The sequence below is a fragment of the Antechinus flavipes genome, chromosome 1, assembly GCF_016432865.1.
Source record: "Antechinus flavipes isolate AdamAnt ecotype Samford, QLD, Australia chromosome 1, AdamAnt_v2, whole genome shotgun sequence".
In the NCBI taxonomy this organism is placed as follows: domain Eukaryota; kingdom Metazoa; phylum Chordata; class Mammalia; order Dasyuromorphia; family Dasyuridae; genus Antechinus; species Antechinus flavipes.
This window is the reverse complement of record NC_067398.1, coordinates 441,199,185-441,224,373: the sequence shown is the minus strand read 5'-3', so window position 1 is coordinate 441,224,373 and position 25,189 is coordinate 441,199,185. Positions and strand designations below refer to the sequence as shown.

The following is a 25,189-nucleotide window of genomic DNA, read 5'->3' as shown; positions in this document are numbered from 1 at the left end:
ATCAGGCTTCCCTTTTAAAATTTCTCTCTGTATTTTGCTTGGGCTGAGAGGGAAAGCCAGTTTGATCCATTTGCAGTTAATTCCACAGGAAACCTAACCAAAACAAATGTAGTGAATTATTAGAGACCCCTACTTTTCTCCCCATTAAATCTTTGGAAATCAAAGACCCAGTGTACCTGCAGTTCTGCCAAAAGCAGATGGAAACGGGAAAGGTACTTACTGTCTTATTCATCTTTCATCAGTAAAGGTTGGGGCAAAGCTATCCCCACAGGTTTTCTTCCCTGTGCCCCCACTTCCCTAGCTGTTGGTGTTTGGGGATAACATCCAATTAACTTGGAAGAATTAGCTGCTCTTGCAGCAGTTTACCAAGAGCAAAGGCTCATCTATGCAAACAATCAATCCCTAACTCCACCCACCCCCTTGACAAAGGGGCTAGCTACCCCCACCCGATTCCAGTCCCCCTCCTCTCTTCCCCTGCCCTCTCTTCTGCGGCTCTAAGCTTCCCGAATGTTCAGCGGGGAGGGAAGTGGTGCAGACCTCTGGGCTGCCAAATGCTAGGGACACCAGCAGGAGAAACTCCCATCACTTGCGGCTTGTCAGGCTGCAAAAAGGCCCCACCCTGCTTCTGCAGGTCCCCCTCTAGCAGGAGAAGCACGTCCCATTCTGCTTAGGGCAGCTCTCCAGGTTGCTAGCTCTCTGTTCTGTTCCCCGCCTCTTTGCGGCTCTGCAGTTACCAGCAGCAGACTCACGCCTGGCTGTTGCAGGATGGATTTCGCTACCGTGAGTGACTTGGGGACGTTTTTTTTTCCGTTTTCTGTTTTTGTTTTTATTGTTTTAAGTTATAGGGGGTGGGGATAGGATTTGGAATAGGGTAGGGGGATAGAAATGCAAATTTTGGAGAGTAGGGGCGTGAGGAATGGGAGTGGGTAGAATTTGGGGGGGGGTTGGAGGCGTGTAGGAAGACATTTGGACCTTTTCTTTATAAATAGGGTTGGAATTGGGTGCACGTTTTATGCATTTATTGGGAAGGTCTGAAAAGGACTCAAAATCCAAGTTGGGGGGGAAACCATAATATTATAATAAAGACTGGGGTGCAAGAGAGGGAACCCCAGGACCAGCCAAACTCTTGCTTGATGGAGCTATCCATCGGGAATGCCAGGGGAGGACTTAGGGAGAAAAATGCTTCTTTGTAGAGAGAAATTTTTTTCAACCATCACCCTTTCTTCTTTAGTCTTGCAGCTTTATTTTTAAGGGGGTATATATTGGGGGTAAACCACATCGGAGCGCGCAGGCTCTCCGGGGGAGCGCGCTCCCGGGGGACTGGAGAGGTTTAGTCTCCCCCCTGTGGCTGGCAGTTGAGTGTGGTGATCCATGCCTAGGAATGGAGTGAGGAGGGGGGGAGGTGGCGGGGGGAGATGACTTCATGCACAGCCCGAGCTGGGTGAGTGGAGCAGCTGCCGCAGCTGGAGCACGGGAGGAGGGGAATAGGGAGAAGGGAGGGGGGGGGGGGGGAATGCGGTAACTGTAAGGTTGGGGGAAGGAGGTTTGGGCGAAGGTGGGGGGGTGGGCTAGGACACCGATTAAATTCCCCACCCCTTGTCTCCGCTGGAACTGGGGAGTGACTTGCTGCAGCAGGTCTCTTCGAGCCGCGGGAGGAGGAAAATGCACTGAGTGGGTTTTGGGGAAGGTAAGCGTGCTCGAGGTTTGGGGGGGGGGTGCGGCTGCATCGTGCTGCAGCTTTTGCTGCTTCTGGGCTCTGCATTAAGGAGGTGGTTTGCTCGGGGGGCGGTTGCGGTTTACACCGTGGGGGTTCCCTGCACTGCGGAAATCGAGAAAGAAGCTAGGGCTGGCTGGGATCGGGATTTTTATTTATTTTATTTTGCAAAGGGTTGATTTGAGAGCTGTAGAAGAGGGAGACGGATTTTTTTTTTTTTAAAGGAAAAACAAAATCAGCCACGTTTTCTCTGCCTTTGGAAAAGCTGGAGAAGGGAGGGTCTAGGGCTTGGAGCCTTTCTTCTGCCTGCGTCCTCCCGCCCCCTGCGATATGCGGTATCTGTAGAGCAGCAGGTTTCTCAAGCAGAATGTTGCATTCCCTATTGGGAAAAACCATCTGAACTGTCTCCTCTTTCCCCTCACCCTTTCTTCTACCCCAGATATCAGGTATCTACTCAGTACCTGTTTTCCAAACCAAAGCTTCCTACTTTAAGAAGATTTCCTCTTTGAAGAATATACTGCGCCCGATGCCTTTGCAACCTGCGTCTCGCTTTTCTGTGTGATTGTTTTCTGACTAAAGTATATCAGTCAATAAGTATTTATTAAGCGCCTGCTAGAGATACACGTTGTCTCTCTCCTCCACGTTAGTAATTTCCTTTGATTAGATTTTGTCAAGGATGGTGGTAACCCAGACATCTTTTCTTTCCTATTCACCTGCTTACACACTTTTCCTACATCTAATTGTTTCAAGGACCTAGGAAGAATATTGCAGTACGTGGTTAATTAATTGCAAGCTCTCTGTCTTATTGAAACAGGCAACCTTGTGCAGCTGTTGTCTGCATGGCGCCTTCAGAGGCAGTGGTGAGGAAAACTGCTTTTAACCCACTACAAACATGGTTTTTCACAGCTCAGTTGTAATCACTGCAGCTGCCAGAAGGATTGAATTGAGTGAGGGTATTGTATATGCAGTGTTACCAAGATTTTTAGTCCCTTGGGTATAGACAGTGACTCAAATCAGAATCTCACACTGTTCCTTTATTTTTTGACACCCTCTGCCCTCCCCCTCCTGCCCATCTGTTAGCTTTATGGGAAAACCTTTCCAGAGAAGCAATCGTGTTAACTCAGGATTCCCCTTTAAACTTCACTAAACGTGCTGCATGAAAAGTATTCAGGCATCATAGTTCGCATTTGTATTCTTCAGCCCTTAATTTCACTGGGACATTCCTATCCATATTATATGCAAGGTACTTAACGAAGTCTCTTCTTTAACCTGGAGACTCTTGTTATTTTATAATTTTCACAGTCAAAAATGAAAGGTTGATACCCCACCCTATTTATTTCCTTCCTTCATTGCCTCCTAGGAGAAACATTTAGTTTAAAATGCTCCGAAGTGGTTATAGAAATAAGCCACTTAACAGACAATAAGATTTTTTTATGCCTGCCAGTGTGTGTTCAGGAATGATGTTCTGCTTGATCTCTCTTGTGTAATCTTTAAACTTTCAGTATGGAAGACTTTCAATATCTGTATAATTTTATTTTAGCAGAAATAATAGAGAAAATAGAGCAAAATAATTTAGTTCTCTTTATTAGCTTCCTGACAGTTTATTTGGCTCTAAAACAAACAAAAAACCCAAAGGCTTTGTTAAATCTGGTATATCTCACACTGAGTTTTTGACCAGAAAAGATAAGTTGGAGAAAGTCCCTTTCTCCTTTGTATATCTATTTGCAAATGAGAATTTAGAGATTCAGATTGGGTCTTAAAGCATCCAGAAGTGAAAACAATCCCAAATAAGTTGTTCTGTAGGATTGCCATGTCTTGAAAAATTAAAAGATATTAATAGGGTTTTGATGCATATATTCTTTATAGTTAAGTTTAATGTGCGTTGGGAATCAGTTTGTTAGACAAATAGAATGTAACACTTGATGTATATTATATTTGCATATTATTGCTTTGAGAGTTGATTTTCCAAAATGCTTGAAGAAATCATAATTAAAAATATGCTAGGGAAGGCAATGAGAATATGCACTTCTTTCTAGTTCTTTTCCTTAACATGTCTAACAAATTCTACCTTGTGGGATTTTCTGAAGACTTTTTTTCAGGTGGTAAACTATGACATTCTGAATCTTCAGAAATCTAGCCCCCAGATTTTGAAGCCCTTGGGTTTGTGTTTTTATCTTAACATAATTTTTCTATCAACACAAGTGTAATCATTTTTATGGGTGTTGGGTGGGAAGGAGAGAGAATAGCATTCAAAAGGGTGAAGGAAGCACTTGATATGGAATAAAAAAGGAGAATTGTTTATTCTTTAGAAATGGGATGAATTCAGGATATGGAAGACAAACAAAAGTATTAATTTAACCACTTAATTATCTTTGCTGGTAAGAATAGTAGGGCAGTGATAAAATTTGATTTATTGTTAGACCTGAAAGTGGTCTTCAAAAATAATGTTAGATGAACACAATATTTTCACTTTTGTTGTTTGCTTGCATTTTGCTTTCTTTTTTCTCAGTTTTTTTCCTTTTTGATCTGATTTTTCTTGTGTAGCATTTTTGGAAATATGTGTAGAAGAATGTACATGTTTAACATATTGGACTACTTGTCTTCTAGGGGAGGGAGTGGGGAGAAAGGAAGGATAAAAAAAATGAAACACATGGTTTTATGCATAAGTTTTGAAGATAGAAACTTTATCTATAAATTATTTTTTTAAATAAAGCTATTAGTAATGACTGCCAAGGAAATAGCAAGAAGATTGTTATTATACATGGTATGAAGTTTTTCAGTTATGTACCTAATCCTATGTGATCACAGTTTAGAAAAAATGTATAAAAATACATTCATGATCTAACTTAAAAAACCATAAATTATGTCAAGAAATTATAAAGCACAAAAGTAAGAATCAAAATGATCTGTTCAAAATTGAATCGCCCTTAACCACCACTCATGCTAGTAAGAGGTATTGAAATAAACTGGATTTTATGAATAATGGAAAAAAAATTCAAATTATGTGATCAATAAATGAATGGGTAATTCACTTACTGTTTGTTCCAATTGTGACCTATGCATCCTCCCTCCTCAATTTAGAAAGAATTTTCTTATTTGTCTACATATTATATTCCCACATTAGAATGTAAGCTCCTTGAGGGCAGAAATTAGCTCATATTTTTCTTCTTCATGACTCCTGTGTGTAGCTCAGAGCCTTGTGTATTACAGTTGCTTAATCTATTTTATGATTATATGAATTTAAATTTGGCTTGTATAAAATTTAGAGGCAGATTTGTAACACGTTTAATTTCAATATCTATCTATATTTTTTCCTTTCAAAAAGATCTCATTTTAGGGGTGTGGCCTCCATTCAGACCAATACAATTTATGTCTTCAGCCACCACTGGGAATTGAGCATAGAAGAAAGAACTGGAATTTCAACTTGAAGCATTCAGATTTTCTATGTGGAAGAAAGTCTCTGGTATCTTTTCTCTTACTCCATTCTGTGCTATCACCCTAGTTGGATTTGCCTTATTTTGAATTACTACAAGTATCTGTACTTCAAAATTTTGTATTTATGGCTGTACTTCAGTGACTGGGGCTAGAAGGATAAGGATGGGAGAAAGCAAATTGGAGGTTTCCATGAAATTTTCCTTGCTAATCTTGACTATGGATAGTACCTTGTTTTACATAGTGGGCACTTAATGCTTATTGATCTTTAGTGTTTGTCACATTACTTTGCACCTAATTACATATTATCTTGTATTATTTGCTGCTAGTTAACCTGTGAGTTAGTCTTCTCTCCTGGAATAGATTTTAAGCTTTTTGAGGTAAGGTGCATGTTTTATATATCTTATTCCATTGGTACTTTGCATAAGCTCTCAATAAGTGCTTATTGATGGGAAGGATTTTTTAAAAAAGATAATTTATTAACAAAAAGCTTTGCAAACTCATAGATTAGGACATGTTGCTAACTGAAGTGATATTTTTTAAAGAGCTGTTGTAATTCTTTTGATTCTTGGGCCTTTGGGGATTAAGCCTATCAGAAGGAAAAGGAAGATTTACTTTGGATACTTTTCTTGTCTAATGTCCTTATGATTCTGTGGGGAGGGTAGCTTTGAAATGGCACAATCTTTAATTATACAAATTAAATAATTTAATTATACAATCTTTTATCCCTCCCTACACTCAGCCAAAGGCCATATGTGTTACAAGAGATACAATCAAAATAATGCCAATATATAATTTTTATTATATATATTATATGTAACATTTAATATATACAATATATATATTATATATATGTTTATATATAATTTTTATTTATTTTATAAATAGATCAATGACAGCTCCTATTTTCCTTCTGGATCTTGGTTTTTCCTCATCTGTGAAATAAAGTTCTTGGACTGGATATTCTTCAAGATCCCTTATAGTTCTAAAAACATTAAAAGATGTTAGATCCAGAAGGGAAAGGAGCTTAGAGATGCTGCTCTAATGCATTAATTTTAGTTGAGAACATTGAAACTCAAGGTATTTGAATGATTTGTTCAAAGTTGCAGCCAATTGAGAGAGGTAGTCACAGATTTAAGGTTTGAAAACCACGTACCTCTGAGCAACCTTGTAATCTTGTTTTACAGATAAGGACTGATTCAGAGATTAGGTGACCTGCCTATGGTCATGAGATTTGAATCCAGATACTTCCTTGATTTACAGTGTAGTTCTCTTTTACAAATGACTAGTATGAAGGGGACATATCTTGAGGCCCAAAATTTAAAGAAAGTTAATGAAGTTAATTCATATTTTATAATGGAAGTCAGAAGCTTTCTTTTTTAAATGCTATGTTATCCATTCTTTTTATTCTGACCTGTGTATGGGATTAAATGGGGGTGAAAGTGACTGCTTGGGATAATCAAAAGCCACTGGGTTGGGGCAAATATTTGTGGGAAAATATGCTCTAAATTTATGGCAGTAGCGATGTTCCAGGATAAATGTTTTAACCATGGTATTTCAGTAAAATGTCTTTGCTCTGGGATGGGGCAGGGCGGAGGGAGAAGGGATAAAACTTGGAAAATTTTATTTACTTATATCTTATGAATTTTCTACTCCTATTACTTACATTCAGTCAGATATTTACTCAAAACCTATTTAAGTGCTTGGCTTTATGTTGGATTATGGAGCTATAGAGATGAATAAAAGTCATTCCTATCTTCAAATATCTTATTTGGTAGAAGTTTCAGGGATGTGCAATAAAAAGCATACACATAAATATAACACTATGTGCGATAAATGTCATGTGGGTGTTTGGGACAAGGAGCAATAGAAATTCAGAGGAAGGAGAGATCACTTCTGGAGACAAGATCATCAGGTAAGACTTCATGGTGGGAGTAACATTTGAACTAAACATCAACAAATAGAATTTCAACAGATAAAAATGAATAGCATAAAGAATGGTGGGGCAGGAACTGATGAGGGAAGGGATAAACAATATTTTAAGAAATTGAGTATAGAGAATAAAAGTTTTGAAATGTGTCGTAGGTGATGAGAGAACATGTGGAAGAGTATCTGTTTTTGTTTTTATTTTTCCTTTTAATTTTTAGGCATATAGAGCTCAGTTACTTTTCCTCTGCCCTACAGGAATGATCATTTTGATTATATAGCTAAAAAGGCTGGAAGGGAAAATATTGCATCGTGGAGCAATTTCAGTAAATTACATCTACATCTACAAATTATTCAGACCTTCTATTACCATTACTTCCATCATGTTGACTTTTTATGCCAAGCACTGTATCTGTAATTTTTCTCTTATCTAGGTTATCTGCTTCCTAGATAGAGAACTTCTTCTATAACAGATTTTACTATAGCTCTGAAGTTGAGCAAGTTATCCAATCCAACACCACAATTTTGTCCCAACTATGAAGTCATATCTCACCATATTCCTTCCTGATCCCTGTCCGTGAAGGCTGGCCACTATAAAATAAGTTTATTTATATTTAATTAATTAATTTATTTTATTTGGACTTAATATGGCTGAGACACTATGTTAGGTGCTGGGAATGCAAGGCCTAAATGATAAAGTTCCAGCCCTGCTCTGTCCAGAACTGAATGGTCCCAACCTCATCTATAAATGTATCTGACCTGTGAAAGCCAAAGTCTAAAACCATTTGGAAAATTACTTTAAAATGCTGAGTTTTAAAATGTTAAGCCTTCCGAAGTGAGTACAGTTGGTCTTTTTTTTTTTTTTTTTTTTTTTTTGATAGTAGGGAAGAGGGGACTTGACATGTTCATGTATATGGTATTTGTGCTAACTAGAACCTAAACATACTAATAAAGGCAGGAACAAAGTAGCCTGTCTTATGGTTCATTTTTCCCAGCAATAAACATTTAGAAAATAAAAGCTTATTAAGCTGACTTTAAAAGGTCACTGTAGTATTTCAAGAGATGTTTTCTTTCCAGAAATCTCATTTTCCCTTCCTCCTCTCCCTTCTTCCCTTCTCTCTCCCTCAGTCCTTCCCTCCCTTTCTCTTCCTTTTCTTTCTCTCTTCCTCTTTCCTTCCCTCTCCCTCTCTTCCCCTTTCATTGTCTTCTCTCTCCCCTTCCTTTTTCCCCTCCCTCCCTCTGTCCTTCTCTCTCTGTCTGTCCCTCTGTCTCTGTTTCTTTCCCTTTCTCTCCTCTTTCTCCTCTCTCCCTCTCTTTTCCTGTCTCCTCTCTTTCTCCCTCTTGCCCTTCTCCCCCCTCCCTTCAGGAAGGACAGGAATAGGTTTCAGGCATCAGGATTGATTGTAAGCAGCAGCAATACATACTGTTGTTTGGCCTGCTCCCCCAGTGTATTATAAAATGTGATTGAAAATAGCACAAAAATTCATTGGGCATTTGATTCTCCCTGTGTGATGAAACACCTCTTTTCTTCAATAATTAAAATATACCCAAAACAACTAACTTCAGGGGTTAGAGTTTAATTGTACCTAGTGATCTACCCCCTTTCTGAATTTGATCTTGCTAGAACCTGCAGAAATAATGTTAGATCTGAGCTTGATAGACCCTTTAACCATTTAGGAGAACTTGTCAGACTTGCCTAAATCCAGTTCTATTTTAAGGACAGCCAGATTTCCAAACTAATGTATCCTCGTGGCCGATTTGAGTCCTAGAAAAGCAACTTCTGCCATGAATTCTTAGTTATAGCGTAGTACTTACTGGAGAATAATACATTCTTTATATATTTTGTAGTGGCCCATTAGAATGTTTCTTTTATGATACTTTTGAAAGAAGCAAATCATGACAAAGCATTATTCAGCTGCATTTTTCTACCTTTGCTATTAAAGAAATAGTATAGTGGATATGTAATGTAGTAAATGGTTACCTCATAGTTGTGCTTTGTTGGAATAGGACTGATGCTAATTAACCATTTGAGGGCAGAGATTGGAATTCCCTTCCTATCTGCAGTTCCCACCAATTTTCATAATAAAAGTTATTCAAGACATAAGTGAATTCATAAGAAAATTACATAGTATGAAATTAGGTCACAGCATCTCGAGTTATAATCTCATTGGCTTTTTGGTCCAGCCAGTATCTGAAGAATTATGTCTATGAGAAAAGTGAACAATCCTTTATTAAATGTTTGCTTATTGCCAGGCTTTAAGTACTTAACAAATTTCTCATTTAACCCTCACAACAACTCTGGGACATAGGTACTATTATTATCATGCCATTTGATAAATGGAAAAACTGAGAGTGAGGTTGTGTCTTAGTAAAATATCTAAGGCCTGATTTGAAGTCGTCTTCCTGATCCCTGTCCGTGAAGGCTGGCCACTATAAAATCTAACCTAATCAATAAGGAGTAATTCAGTCTTTGCTTAAAAACTTCCCTTTAGCTTACATATCAAACTAAGTTTAACTTTTTTTCTTTCCTTATTAGGGAAAAATTTAAGGTCAAAATTGAGTCCTTTCACATGGAAATGTAATTAAGGTTAGTTTAAAAAAAAAAAGGTACTAGGGACCAAAAATGTAGTGCTTTAAAAACTAAGCACTATTGAGAATTAGCTACTTTGCCAAAAAATATATATTTTAAACATGAAGACGAGTATTTTTCCTTTGACTATTCACAATTATTGTTTATAAAAATCAGCAAATCTTATTAATATGAGCCAGATTTCAGGCTAAGTATAAAGGAAAAAAGCTCCTGCCTTCAATGCACTTATATTTTAATGAATTTTCATGTCCACATATTGGTACATTACAGACTTTTGAGAGTAACTTTAGGGAAGACTTCTGGTCATTCTAGTCATGAGGGTCAGCCAGTACAGAGACAGAGATGGAATATTTGCTCAGAAACTGCAAATAAGTCAGTGTGGTCAGACTGCAGATTAAGTGGTGGGAAAGAAAACTAGGAAGATAGAAAGAGACTAGATTATGGAGAGCTTTAAATTCTAAATTAATTTATATATAATCCTATAGAGAATTGGAAGCTCTTAGAGTTTATGAAGTAGGAAGGAGAAGGACATGAGCAGCCCTACCCCTTAGAATAATTACTTGGGTAATTGGAGGATCACTTGGTAGTGAGAGTTTGTACTAGAGGAAGACCAATCATGAGGCTCTTGTAAGACTATGCCAAAGATTTGAGGTCCTGAAACTAAGGTGTTATTTATTAATAGAGAAATGGGGACATAGCCAAGTGACATCATGGAGACGGAAACAAAATCTGGCAAATTGGCTATGTAGTGGGTGAGAATGGGAATTCAAGGGTGATGCTGAAGTGACAAACCTAGGTGACTTGAACTGTGGTGGTGATTCTTGGAAGCAGAGAGAAGACATTTTTAAGAGGTATTTTGGGAGAAAGATCGAATTCTGTTGTGTTGTGTTTGAACTGCCTGTGAGATAACCACTTCGAAATGTAATGATGGGGTGGATGATGATAAAGGACTAGATGGAATTCAGGAGAGAGATTAGGGCCCAGTGCAACACAAACTAAAGGGTATGAGGAAATGTCCGTAGTTCATGACATTTGTTTAGCAAGAAATCCTTCCAAAACTGAAGCTGGAACTTTTCATGGTACCTCATTCCTTGTTCACGATATCTCAAAAAAAGAGGCAGTTTCTTTTTCAAGAGATGGATAAGTGTTAGAGGAATTTGAGGTTGACATTGGTATGTTCCAAGACAGAAATAAAGTTCATTGAGTGAATTTTTTAGGACTTCACCATCATTTCTTTAACCATTTCCTATACTGCCCTCATCTAATTAGAGTTTCCATTAAAACTGAGCCTTAGGATAGTACAAAATAGGACTTAAAAAAGTTAGTACAGAATTAGGTGAGTATAGTAAAGGAATTCAACTGCTTTTGACCTTTTAGGTGATAAGTTAGTGGAAGCAAATTTGCTGCTTGACTTACTGTCAACTAACTTATCAAGGAAAAAAAAATATTAAAGCAGCCAATGGTGAAAAGTGTAAATTTTTAAATTAAAATATTGTCTTTTTTTTTTTTTTTTTTTGCTGAGGCAATTGGGATTAAGTGACTTGCTCAGGGTCACACAGATAGCAAGTGTCAAGTGTCTGAGGCCAAATTTGAACTCAGGTCCTCCTGACTTCAGAGCTGGTACTCTATCCACTGCACCACCCCACTGTCCCCTTTGAACATTTTTTAAAAATCCTATTTCATTGTGATCAAGGGAATTAATGGAAGAGAAAAAGCAAATTCTGAGTCCTTTCAAATAGAACTTGGCCCCAGAGGGGACAAACCAGTATGTCAGTCTGGATCTGTCTTTCACCCTGAGTGAATCTGAAAACTGAATAGAGGCGCATTCCATTGAATCTATTTTTTTTAAAGGTTCATTTCATTAGGAATACTTTAATGCACTAGAGTGCACTGCTAAAGCAGAATGACTTGCTAAATGGATCATTATCTTTTTAATTCCTGGAAATGTGCAGAATCAGAAACAAACTAATGATACAGAAATACAACAATAGTGAAGAGATAAACTTGGACAATACCAAAGCAATATGAGATTTTCCCTTTTCCTTAACCCCCTCCCTTTTGTATTAGAAATGGTAAGTAGTATTTAAAATTACATGGGGTTTTATTTTCCAGAAAAAAATGCAAAGCTATCACTTGGAAAACTTTTTCAAAGATTAGATGGTTCTCACATTTTTGCATTCCATTTGCCATTTTTATCCCCTACTTGTTAATTTTATCATAATCACATGTCCAATAATGCCCATCATGCAGCCTTTTGTCTTGCCATTATCCTTCCTTCCTTTTAAAATTCCCTTCTGTTTAATAACTATTAAACTAATAATCCCCACCTGTTCTCTCCCTAACACCAGACATTCTTCTGATTGTGAGAAAGATGCCTTGACCTGCTGATTTAAAAAAAAAAAAAATTTTCCCCAGTACCTATAACTGACTATGCATTAGGCTCATATCACTATAACAGTGTTGATATATAAATTATAATAATTTATAATAATTTACCTAATGCACAGTCAGTGGCTCAGTCAATGTTAGAATTGAATTATTGAGTCTTTGAGAAATTTTAACTCTTGCTTTGCTGGAAAAGTTCTCGGTGACAGAAGGAGTAATCCACAGCAGATTAGCATTTTGTCTGTAATACAGTTAACAGATTTTGACCAGGGAATGGGAGCAGCAGTCAGGAAAAATAATTTTTGTTTTTAACTTTTCTTTGAATAAAATGTCAATTTAATACAAATATAAAAACATGTATAAATATACATATGTACATGAAGACATACATATATATTTGTGCGTGAGAATATATACACACATATATATTAATTTATCTTGGATTCATCAGTTACGTTTTTCTCATTCTAGCCTTTTACCTTTTTTTCCTCTTTACTTGCTAATTTATTCCCAGAAATGGTATTACTAAAATTTCACAAGAATATGCATTATTCTACTCCATCTCATATATATGTTGCATTATCAAATTGATTGAGATCTATTTATTACAAATAACTATTAACTATGTAAAGTTTTAAAGTTACCTCCTTTTCTTTGGAGCAAAAGAAAGATGCACTGGTAACTTGTGACAGATTTATAGTATTTAATTCATATACTACACCATTAATTGTTATTCAATAGACAATTTTTTTTAATCCAACTATGAATTTACTTTAATATGCTATGAAGGAAGTACTGATTTAAACTGGGAAGGGATAGAGTATGGAATGGAACATAATTTTTGTCTCTAAATTCTTGTTCAGATCTAAGTTACAGTAATGTTCCAGTTACACTTAATTAGTATATTCAAATCCCAGTCAAGATATTTTGCTGAATTTAGTGTAATATATTGTGATTGGCAGAGTTTGTCTTAAGCTTTCAGCTTAAGAATGGTATAATTGTACTGTTATGGGTCAGAATTGAGTAGAGTGGGTGGAAGTAAGATTTTTCTAGAAGTTTAAGCCAAAATTACTGCAAATCCTTCTTCTGAATTCATTAGTCTGTGTCAAATGTCTTTAGGCTTAGTTTCTTGCTCTTTTCCTGTTTTTTAAGGATTGGTACACTCAGAAAAGTACATGCTGCTTTTTATATTAAAAATAAAGTCCTGTAAATGTCACTGCAGCTTTACAAAAATTACATTTCTAAAGTACATACAAGGAGGAAGGATACTTTTCAAAGCAGTTCCCATTCAGAGTAACCCATTTTGCGAAGAAACTCATTATTGAATGGGTTTCTTTTCTAAGATTTTTGTGGATGATTTTATTCTCTGAAAACCTTGATTTAATGTTAACATGTACATATACATGTTTTTATATGTACATAATATCCTTTGATTTATTTTTAACTGACAGTTTGTAGGGGAAGAAGTTGAATTATCTCTTTAATGGAAATGTGCTCATATTCTGAAAACAGATTCCATTTACATTTTTTTATTGATGTCCCTCTCTATCCCCTTTTCCTCCTAAGTCAGAATTAGAACTAGATCCAAACTTATGATTTTTATGACTTGGTTTGTATGTCCAGCAAATGTACAATTTTCTTATATATTCAAAAGTTCATACAGTAGCCTTCCAGAGCAATAAAAAAGTAACAGAGTGTACAGGCCCTCATTTGCACAGAATTCAACATTCAGAGTAAACTTCCCCATTTTGAATTGTTAGCTTAGATCATGAAACCTTCTCTTCATTTTTATACTTGGAATTTTGTTATTCTGTCATGTCTGACATCATTGCCTAATAATATGCCAATACTATCAATGGGGTTTTCTTGCCAATGATAATGATTTGTCATTTTCTTCTCCAGTGGATTGAAACAAGCAGAGATTAAGTGATTTGCCCAGAGTGACCCAGCTAGTGTTTGAGACCAGATTTGAAATTAGGTCTTCCTGACTCAGTTAGCTCAGTGCTCTAGAAATCACTGAATCACCCTGTTGCCTTCTTTAAGTCTCCAGCAGCTAGTGTTCCCAGGTGGTCTTCCATCCAAGTACCAATCAGGTCTGACCTTGTTGGCTTCCAAGATAGACAAGATTGTGCATGTTCAGGGTGGTATCATCACAGATCATCCAATCATGGAATAACCTCCTGTAAAATTTTTGCTCCTTTTCATGCTTATAAAATAGCTAACATAATCTGTTATGACAAAATCAGGATTTTTGGGAAAATGAAGTCTTATTTTCTTTGTAGCATCTCAAAGACCATACTGACTATAATTTTTTGTGACTAAAATACCAACTGCAGTCTGTCAGATTTGCCTCTCCCTTTCTTATCACTCTACTCCCAAATGATGACTTGGGCATAAAAAGGGATATTAGCCATTGGAATACTTGGACTATTGGATTCTTCACATGTGATAACATGGTTGTAGTGTTGATAGAATTGTCTGTAACTCACCTGAGACCTACTTTGTGACCTTTACTTAGCAAGTCATTAGAAGTCTTATTATCTCAAGCATCTCTCTTAAGAGTAGAACAAGTGATTATGCATTTCAGGAGGGAACTTTATCACCAAGAGCTTCTTACACAGTTAAAATCATAAAATTCATACCCACAAATATTGTCCTTCATTCTGAGGACCATGACATTGGAAAGATGATGCTGTGGCTTAAAAGTAGGTTGGATTTAAGTGAGGGAGAGCTGTGCAAAGTCATCAGCCACACTTTTTTTCTCCTTACTTATCTGGGTCTAAGAGTAAGATATGTCAGGATGATATACTCTCTCCCTAAAAGATTACACCAATCCCCAGAATCTTGGCCATTAGTTCCCCCCCCCAATATGTGTATGTGTACAGACACATGTGGGTGTACACATAAACATATCTATGTGCATATTTTATATATGTTTACATATACATATGTATGTACAGGCATTTATATATGTCTCAGAGACAGTCTGCTAGGAAAAGGAGGATAACTTGGGTCAGTTAATCAAGAATTTATTAAATTGCCTATCACTACTCATCCTCAAGGATGTTATATAGAAGGAATGGGACAACGAAGTCATATAAATTTTGAATTTAATATTTCACAATGTAATTTTTTCACATGTTTAGCATTTTGATTTATTTTTATTAAAGCTTTTTATTTTCAAAACATATGCATGGATACTTTTTCAACATTGACCCTTGCAAAAACTTTGTGTTCTAAATTTTTCCCTCCTTATCCCTACCCCTTCCCTTAGATGGCAAGTAATTCAATATATGTTAAACATGTTAAAATGTATGTTAAACCTAATATGTCTAGACATATTTATACAATTATCTTACTGCCCAAGAAAAATTGGATCAAAAAGGAAAGAAAAAATGAAAAAGCATTTTAATTCTTTGTTGTTTGTTTGCATTTTGTTTTCTATGTTGTGAACCACACTCGGTTCCCATGGTCTTCTCTCTGGGTGTAGATGCTCTTTTCATCACAGGACATGATGTAATTTCTTGAATGTAGGCACATGTGTAAGATGAAGGGAAGATAATAGAGTGGTTGTCTGAGGTGCATAATGACAAGATAAGGATAAGGTACAGTAGGATAGGAATTTTGTAGTAATGGAGTTGATAGGACAAATAGGAAGGAGCAGGTATTTCCACAGAGGCTTAGACAGCTTATATGTGAGAGAGGGATTCTGAGTAGATTCCTGGAAAATTAGAATGTTATACCCTTAAAAAAAAAAAAAAGCAGTAATAATGGTTGAGCATATTACTACATTTCTTATTAGTTTTTGCAGCCGGAAATAGGTCATAAATACAGGGTTAATTGCTCCTTCAATAATGAAACCCAAATGTTTTAATATACATCTGGTGTCAGGCAGATCTGGGTTTAGAATAGAGTTAGGAGAAGTCATTAGATAACTCTAGAAAACATAGACTAATCTTAATATGATAGAGCAAAAAAAAGTCTAAAACAAAAAGCCAGATCCTATGTAATAGAGATAAAATTGTTAAGTGTCAAGTTTAGAAATAAAGGGGGAATATCCGTTGAAACTATAGCAAACTTGCTATAGTGCTGTAACTGCTAGCTAGCTGTGGCAATGAAACGAAAAAAAGAAATAAAGGGCATAAACATAGGAAAAATGGAAACAATGCTCACCTTATGCAGATGTCATGATAGACTCTGAGAATCCTAGACTCATCTAAAATTAAAAACTTCAGCAAAGCTGCAGGTTAAAAAAAAATCCAAATATGTCATCATTTTTCTTAGATATTTCCGTCAAAACCCAAGGAGAAGAGGTAATTTTCATATGTATGAATCAACTACAAAATATGTAAAATACTTGGGAGTTTGTCTACTGAAGCACATAACTAGGGAACATTTTTAGGCCAAGAAAGACCAAAATAATTAGTGAAGTAATAATTGCTCATGACTAGAATGAGCCAATAATAAAAAAAAAGACCATACTACTTAAATTAATATTTATTCACAACCATGGCAATCATAATTTCAAAGTATTACTTTATAATGCTAGAAAAAAATAATAGAATACATATGGAAGAAAAAAAGGTCAAGAATCTTAAAGGGAAAATGGGGGAAGGGAGAGAAAGGAAATGGGTGTACTAATACTGCATTTCAAACTATACCCCAAAGCAGTAATCATCAAAATGAGCTAGTATATAATTTGAGAGACTGATTGAAACAGATAAAGTACACAATTTATTAAAAGGAAACAATTACATATATGGTTCTAAAGGGGAAGAGTTAATGACCAAACTTGGAATTGAAAAGATCATAGAAGAAAAAAGTAGACAATTTGAATTACATGAAATTTTAAAACTTGCACAAACAAAATCAATGCAGCTAAAATAAGACTGGGAGAATAATTGGTACTATTTAATAATATTGTAAAATGAATATGTCAAAGATTTAGTAGTATTTTATTTTCTAAATACATGTAAAGATAGTTTTCAACATTCATTTCTATTTATTTAATTGTGGTAGAAAAACAGGATGCTATTGATCAAATCAGAAATATCTGAAGATCCCCTTCCCAAAACAAAAATAAATAAAAACATCTCTCTATTCACTATTTAACTGTTCAATATTAATTTTTGTCAGACTTTTGTGATCTAGATCTTTTTCCTCTTCCCTCCTTTACTTCCTTTCCAAGACAGCAAGACAAGTTAAATACATGCAATTTTTAAAACATTTTACTCTGATTTTAGAGGACTGAAGATAAAAGAATGATAGCTGACACATGATTGACTAAAATACAGAGAATGAAACTTTTTGTGCATAACCAGTAGGGGATTTTTTTTTTTACTTGCCTATGTATTTGTTACAAAGGATTGTTTGGTTGTTTTTTCTAAGGTGAGAGAAAAAATAGATGAGAAAATAAAAGAAAACAAATTCAGAAAGAAAGGTATGAGGTACTTTGAAAGAACAAAACTCAGAAATCATTGATCTATATAAATGTAACTTTAGCAAAAATATTTGACAGTGAATAATATATATTTTTAAGCATTCAACATTATGTGATAGTGAAAAGAATTGTGAAGGAGGTCAGAGAATTAAGTTTTTGTCTAGGCTTGTCTCTAATTAGGAAGCTGTATTACCATTCAGAGAGCTAGTTACCCTCAGCTACAAGAAAGAGGAAATTTAGGGGCAGATAGATGGTGCAATTGATAAGAGTGCTGGCCCTAAAATCAGGAGGACCTAATTCAAATCTGGCCTCAGACACTTAGTGCTATATTTTAATATGTATAACATATATTGGATTGCTTACCATTTAGGGGAGGGAGAAGGGAAGAGGATGGGGGGGAAGGAGGGGAAAATTTGGAACACAAGGCTCTTAAAGGTCAATGTTGGAAAGTTATCTGTCCATATATTTTGAAAATAAAAAGAAAAATTTAATAAAGAAAAAGGCAGACACAAATGAAAACAAAAAATATTTTTATTTAATAATAAAAAATATAAACAACTAATTAAAATTAATATAATAAATAATAAGAGAAAAAAAGTCAGACACAAATGAAAATACTCTGATCTAGCATTTAAAAAAAAAAATGACACTTCTTCCTAGCTATATGACCTCGAGCAAGATATTTAACCCCAGTTGCCTCAGTTAAAAAAAAAAAAAATTTGCTCAGATGAACCTTGAAGTAGTAAAGTTTTTGTGATTTTAAATTAACAACTAAAGAATTTACATGAAATATCAAAGAACAGCGTGAAGGCCAAAAATAGGGAAAAGGGTAGAATGAACAAGTTCCAAACTAGTTAATTAGAGTTAATTATGAATAAGTTAAGATTTAACAAAGATTATATTAGATTAATAATATTGTTAAGCAAACCTGTTCTTGAGTAATTTGAATTAAATTTTAAGGTTTTTTTTTGTTTTTTGTTTTTTTTTTTTTTAGGATTGCTTTTGCGTATCTTTGCTGTTCTTAGTTTCACAGCTTGTTTCCTGTTTTAAATTTTGAAAACTCAATCTGATCATGGGTAGCTATATATCAGCTGCAAAAGTAGTCCTATTAGGGCTATTTGAATAACATTGATTTTATTATCCTTCATTATGTGATTTGCTTTTTTGTTCCATTGTGCTAAATTTTCTAGCCTTCATCCAGGAAGAGAGTGATACACAAAATAATTGGATACCTTGAGAGGGCCTTTCAAAATAATTTTTGAAAGGCCCTCTCAAGGTATCCAATTACTTTTCAGTTCTAGAATAGAACTCCTTTTTTGTCAGAGGTAAAGGGAAGGGAATAAGCATTTATGTAGTGCCTACTCTATGCCAGATACTGTGCAAAGCACTTTTAAAAATTTTTATTTGATTCTTATAATAGCTGTATAAATGATGTTTATTGTCCTCATTTTATAGTTGAGGAAGCTATAATCTGCAAAGGTTGTCACTTGCCCAGGGTCACAAACAGTATGTGTTTGAAGGTATATTTGAAGTCAATTCTTGCTAACTCTGGGCCCAGCAATGCACCCATTATACTACCAATAGTCTTTGTTCAGTTTGACCACAAAGGATGTTCTGGATTTTTTACTTCCTTTTTCTCTGTGGAATTGTTTGTTGTTCTTTTGAAAAGGACTGCTAAAATGAAAAGGTGATATTTTCCTGGAAATGCTTCTTTGCAAGCTTTGAGTATGAATAGGTACTACATATAAGGGGGAAAAAAAAAACTTTAGGTTTTTACTCAGATGGATTGTGGGCAATAGTAGGATATTATATATAGTAAATGTAAAAAGAAAATCTGGTAGCAACTTTCTTAACACATTCATAGTTGAGCATCTTGAGTCTATCACCTTCCTGTCAGGAGAAGACAAACATTTTGTGTCGTAGGACCTCTGAAATCATGGTTGGTTATTGCATAGACCAGTTTTTAAGTTTTTCCAAAGTTTTCTGTTTTGTTTCTTTTAACAGTGTTGTTATTGGTTCTACTCAATTCCCTTTGCATCAATTTATACAGCTCTTCCCAGGTTTTTCCAAAATGATCGACTTAATTTCATTTTTTTTCAAAAAAAAAAGCCTTTTTTTGCTTTTTTTACTATTTTTCCATTAAAAATCTATTTCCTTCCCCTCTCATCTCCAAATGACAGTTGTCATTTGTATTTGTTTTTACATATGCGAATTTATGCTGTTTACTATTCTGCAAATACATACTACACCACTTTTAAGTTTTTACTCTATATAGAGTGAATGGTCAGTCAGTGAAGAGATCATACACCTATTAAAAATGAATTATATACAAAGATAAGCTTGCTTTATTGGGTCTTTAATATATCTCCACTATTTGATCTCTGAAGTACGCTTCTCCTTTTATTACCTCCTACCAGTATATATGACAAGGGGGTGGGGAGCTTTGCAATTTTTTTGCTTCTTGCTCCAAGCATGAGTCATCTTTTATAAGTTGAACTCCAAATGTACTGTAGTTACTTATGACTCCTGAACACTGTTCATTTGTTTTGCTAGATATTTTTACCATCTTGTCTGCATTAGAAAAACCAAAATGACAGCTTAGGAAATTCGTGTTCTATAATTTACCTCAAATCCATTTTGGATGCAGATAGGATATAAGTAAAATATTCAGGATTTTTACTTCATTAAAATTTAAACATTTTACAAAAAATGTGATGGTTGTGTTTCTGGACACCTTACAGATGTAATATTATGTAATTGTAATGTAAGATAATTATGTAAATATAATCTTACAGATATTAAGTTTGGTTCATCCTTGGTAATGTAACACTACTTAGTAATTGATGTTACTTGTTTTGTAGGTAGAAAAACTAAAAGATTTAAGAGATTTAAAGAAAAGGCCTCAATTCTTTGGGATCTGAAGTGATATTGGATCTTCAGCTCCCAAATGCCTTGTTGACCAAAGCAGTATTGCCTCTTAGGGCTTTTTGATTCCTCATGACCAAAGATACTCCTCCCTGCCCTTAAACCTTGATCCAGAAATGGGTATAGGCATTGGGATTGTCAAAATAGTTGCCCTTGTAAGACTTACTTCCTCTTGACTAAAATTGTTCTTCTCTACCTTTGGACTATGACACAGAAATAGCATTAAGCAGGGAATAGAGTTGCCCAACAATATCTGGTCCTGCATTTAGTGATAATTCAGGGGTCCTCGGTAGTCTTTTTATTATGGATAAACAGATGATAATGTTTTGACTGTCTATTCTAAAAGGTGCTAGGAAATCTACTGAGATGTAGGGTTTTTTGATTGCTTATTGAGTATTTTGACATTTTAGACAGAAGGTACTATTTAAGTGGAAAATGCAAAGTACTTGTTTCACTGAATTCCTGCATTAGTCATTCATATGATGAAATAACCTATCAAATTTATGACAGGCAAAAAAATTTGTCTTCTAAAGAAGCATTTCGAAAAAAACAACATTCTACTCTTTAAAAAAGTTTCGAATTTGTAGCTTTCTTTTGTGAATCAACTATAGTAAGCATATAATCATAGGATTGTCACTAGTAGGCTGGTCATTTGACAATGAAGTCTTTTGCCATAGAAACAGTTGAAGCAAAGGAAATAATTTTTTAAAATGTCCTTGAGTCCTGGGTAGCTCCTTGCTACTTCTAAAGTGACAGTGACAGAATAGCCTCCCCCCAAAAAAAACAAGTGGAAAATGCTAATAAATCATGGTTTTAATGCTTTCTATTAACTTTAATCTTGCTGCTGGTAAGTATGAGAGCCTTGATCATTGACAGATTGAGTGGGCAGAATACTGAAGGAATATAACCATTTCAAACTCGGTAAGTTAAGGGATGGGGAACCTTTTTTTCCACCAATGGCCATTTGATTATTTTAACATCATTTGATAGCCATGCAAAATTATCAACCTATAGAACTCAAGCAGTGGGAGGTTGCTTTAGCAAATGATTTTGCAGGCCTTATATGGCCCATAGAAGTAGGAAAATGTCCATGTTGGTATAGAATGTATAAGGGGCAGAGAGTGTTAGTAGAATATTGGGGAGAGAACATTGCAAACAGTTGCGTTATATGGTACAAAGAATCAATCATGTTATTTGCAACCAAATGAACGTGTCATAACGAAAAATCATTAAGACATGACTCATTCATTGAATAATCTCTTTACATTTAAGTGTAAAACCTTATTGGGAGAGACTTCCTTTTTTAATTATCTAAAAATAGCAAGAAGATGAATTGCTTTTTAGAAAATGAAACCTTTCTGGATAAACATTCTGTATTCCATTCTTTCTGACTCAAATGCTTTTGTTATACCTACATTTATGGTATAGTGGAAAAGTACTTGATTAGGTTTCAGGAAAAAAAAATAGCAGCAAATCTCAATCTCTAGTCCCAGCTCACAGTAGTGAGTAGCATGTAGTAGGTGCTTAATAAATAGTTATTGACTGAACTGACGGCTTTCTGCTGCTAAAAACAAAAAACAAAAAAACCTCAGCTACCATACACAAATTATTTAACTTGTCTGGTTGCTTTCTCATCCATAAAATGGTCATTAGGTAATTCCTATTTGAAATAAAAATCCTTTGCAAGAAGATACACAGCAAATTAAGGTAAGAGCTAAAGTGTCCTAGATTAGAAAAATAAAAAATGGATAGATTTTTTTTTAATTGATGGAGCAACATTTATAGTGAAAGAATCTGTATTTGAAATAAGAGGACCTGGATCTAAATTCTGATACTGCCACTTTACCCTTGTCTAACCTTGAGCAAGTTCCTCTTAAGGCTTAATTTTCTTCCTCTGTGAAGTGAATTAGGTATTTTTTGACTAAATGATATATAGGATCTTTTCTAGTTCTAGATCCTTTTCCTTTCTTCCCTTCTCTCCCAATAGAGTGAATTAGAAGCAGCAGGAATTTAATTCAAGTCCTACTTCTTGGCTGATTGCATGACTCTCTGAGCCCCTTAACCTTGTTCAGGCCATTTCCTAGAACTTTAGCTCCTAAAGTATAGATGGATTTAGCTCTCTATACTTTGGGATCTCTTTCCACTGATGAAATCACAGGTCTTCCCCAAATTTGAGTATATTTTGTTGTGTAAATAATTATTCTTATCATAACTTTTACATGATCATAATAACATGACACATTGAGCAAGTGACTTTCCCAATCTGGATTTTAGAATTTTTTTCTCCCTAAACCAAACTCCTTTATTTTATTTTTTTTTAATTTTAAGTAGCCAGAATTTATTTTTTCTTCTCTCTCCTTCCCAAAGAAAAAGAATACACAGGGAAAAGAAAATGCTCACATTGTCCATGCCCAAAAATATGTGGCTCGTTCTGCATGTTTAAGTCCATCATGTTTCTAATTGGAGATTCTTCATTATTTCTTTGAACGGTAATTATTGTGTTGATTAGAGTTTTTAAATTTTTTTAAACTTAATTTTCTTTTATTATAAAGCTTTTTCTTTGTTTCTTTTTCTTTGTTTTGCCCAGGGTCACACAGCCAGGAAGTATTGTCGTAGACAGATTTGAATTCAGGTCCTCCTGACTTCAGGGCTGGTGCTCTATCCACTGCGCCACCTGGCTGCCCCTAAAGCGTTTTATTTTCAAAACACATGCATAGATAGTTTTCAGCACTCACCCTTGCAGGACCTTGCATTCCCAGATATTTTTCTTCCTCTCTTCCATCCACCCCCTTCCCTAGATGACAAGTAATTTAAGTTAAACATGTGTAATTCTTCTATACATATTTCCACAATCATGCTGCCCAAGAACAAATTAGATCAAAAAGGAAAAAAAAATGAGAAAAAACAGTGCAAGAAAACAATAAAAAAGTGAAAATACTATATGTTGTGAGCCACCCTCAGTCCCCATAGTCCTCTCTCTCAGTGCAGATGGCTCACTCCATCACAAGTTTCTTCTTAGAGAAAATAAGAGAATTGAAATACATGATTCCTTAGGCCCCTCTGAGCTTATAACTGTAGGGTAGAGATTTTCATCCTTATGGGAGATTTTCATCATTATAGTAAGACATTTCATTACTTAACTACCAATTTAATAGTCTTTCCATCTGTTGTATTTGAGTAAATTCATTTACATAAATTAATTTTTTTTGTCTATGGCAGCTTATCAACTATTCCTTCATTGTCAGCTTTCATTGTCCTTTTTTTAGACAATGAAACCCTAGCTAAACTAAATATATGTTTTTCCTTTATACTCTGATCAGACTATATTGTGCTCCTTTGATTCTGTTTCTTTATCTCCCATTAATTTATATAGATCCAGAGGCAGTTAGGTGGTACAGTAGATAGAGCACCAGCCCTGAAGTCAGGAGGACCTGAGTTCAAACCTGACCTCAGACATTTAACATTTTCTAGTTATGTGACCCTGGGCAAGTCACTTAACCTCAATTGCCTCAGCTTCCTCCCCTCCCCCCAAATTATATAGATCCTAATGGATTCCTTTCTGTCCTTTGAGTGGTTTAATTAAGATTAATGTATTATCCTTTCTCTTTATTTTATAAGGAGAAAAAGATACCATTAATTTGTATACTGAGAAGTGATGATGGCAATTTGAGGAATTTTTTGATTCTAGAACATCACCTTTTATAGAATACTTTGAAAGATGGTCCCTGTGCTGATTGGAGAACATACTAGAAAAACAAGTAGAGAGAATACTTAGCTTTGGTATCAAAGGACTTAATTTAAATCTTGTCTCCGATGCTTATGCGATGTGTGACTCTGAACAAATTAATTTGTGCCTCAGTCACCACAAATGCAAAGAGAGGGGATGAGCTCCCCACCAGCTCCAAATCTATGCTCCTGGTAACTCTGCAATTTGAATACCTCTTTTTGATTCTCTTTATTATTTAGGATTGGAAAGTTTTTCTGAGCATCCTCAGTATACATCTTACCTTCTGATCTCAATAGTTCCTTTTCCTCTAGTGACTTCCTTCTCCAAGGTACTCACTAGTATAGACACAGAGACACTTAGATAATCACTAAGAACGGCACTATCTCCAAGGCCCTGAACTCTAAAATTTCCTTTTCTTTGTCTTCTATTCCCTAATTCTTTCTGAAACTTGATCTTCTTCCCCATTGTAGTCTTCTGTTCTTTCATTTCTTTCTTTCCTCCTATCTGTTACCAATACCCTGACTTTATTTGCTTCCTTACCTATCCTGGACTAGCCAGCTGCTTCAATAATGAATTTACCACTAATCCAGAATTTCTCAATGCTTGGCCTTCTGTGATGCTCTTTCTGCTAATCCTTGACTCTGAGTAACCCAGACCATCTGTTATTTTTTTTTTTCTTCTATGTCTGAGAAGAAAGAAAATAGCTAGTGAAGTATTAAAGAATGCACTTTGTTTTCAATTTCACTATCACCCGTGGTGTCCTTTGTGTGGGACTTTGTACTGATCTAGACTGCAGACAATTTGATTAGTTGTTGTGGCCAAAAAATTCATCACATAGTGTCCAACCTGCTGGTGATAAGTTTCTCTAAAGTTAATTAAATTTGTTATCTTCCTGACCTCTTCCATCCCCAACTCACCCCTGTTCCAGACTTATTGTATCTGTGGATGGTATCACCATCCTTCCAGTCATCTAGCTTCATCATGCCTTTATTCTCCTCCACACCACATATCTGCTTCTTTATTAAATCATATTGCTTTTTTCTTAACATT

General features: G+C 35.3%; 1 protein-coding gene across 3 annotated transcripts in view; it reads left to right on the top strand.

Moving 5' to 3' along the window:
* The first annotated feature begins 464 nt into the window (after window positions 1–464).
* PKIA (cAMP-dependent protein kinase inhibitor alpha) overlaps window positions 465–25,189 on the top strand; it is a 71,331-nt gene continuing 46,606 nt past the window's right edge. Inside the window, exon 1 of one of the 3 annotated variants that reach the window (XM_051970002.1) lies at window positions 465–780. In XM_051970002.1, the coding sequence (XP_051825962.1) occupies window positions 766–780 (15 nt within the window). In that variant the 5' untranslated portion in view covers window positions 465–765. Of the gene's footprint in view, window positions 781–1,385; window positions 1,442–1,573; window positions 1,688–25,189 lie in introns of those variants that run through there. The other 2 variants (XM_051970001.1, XM_051970005.1) reach the window with 2 other exon arrangements.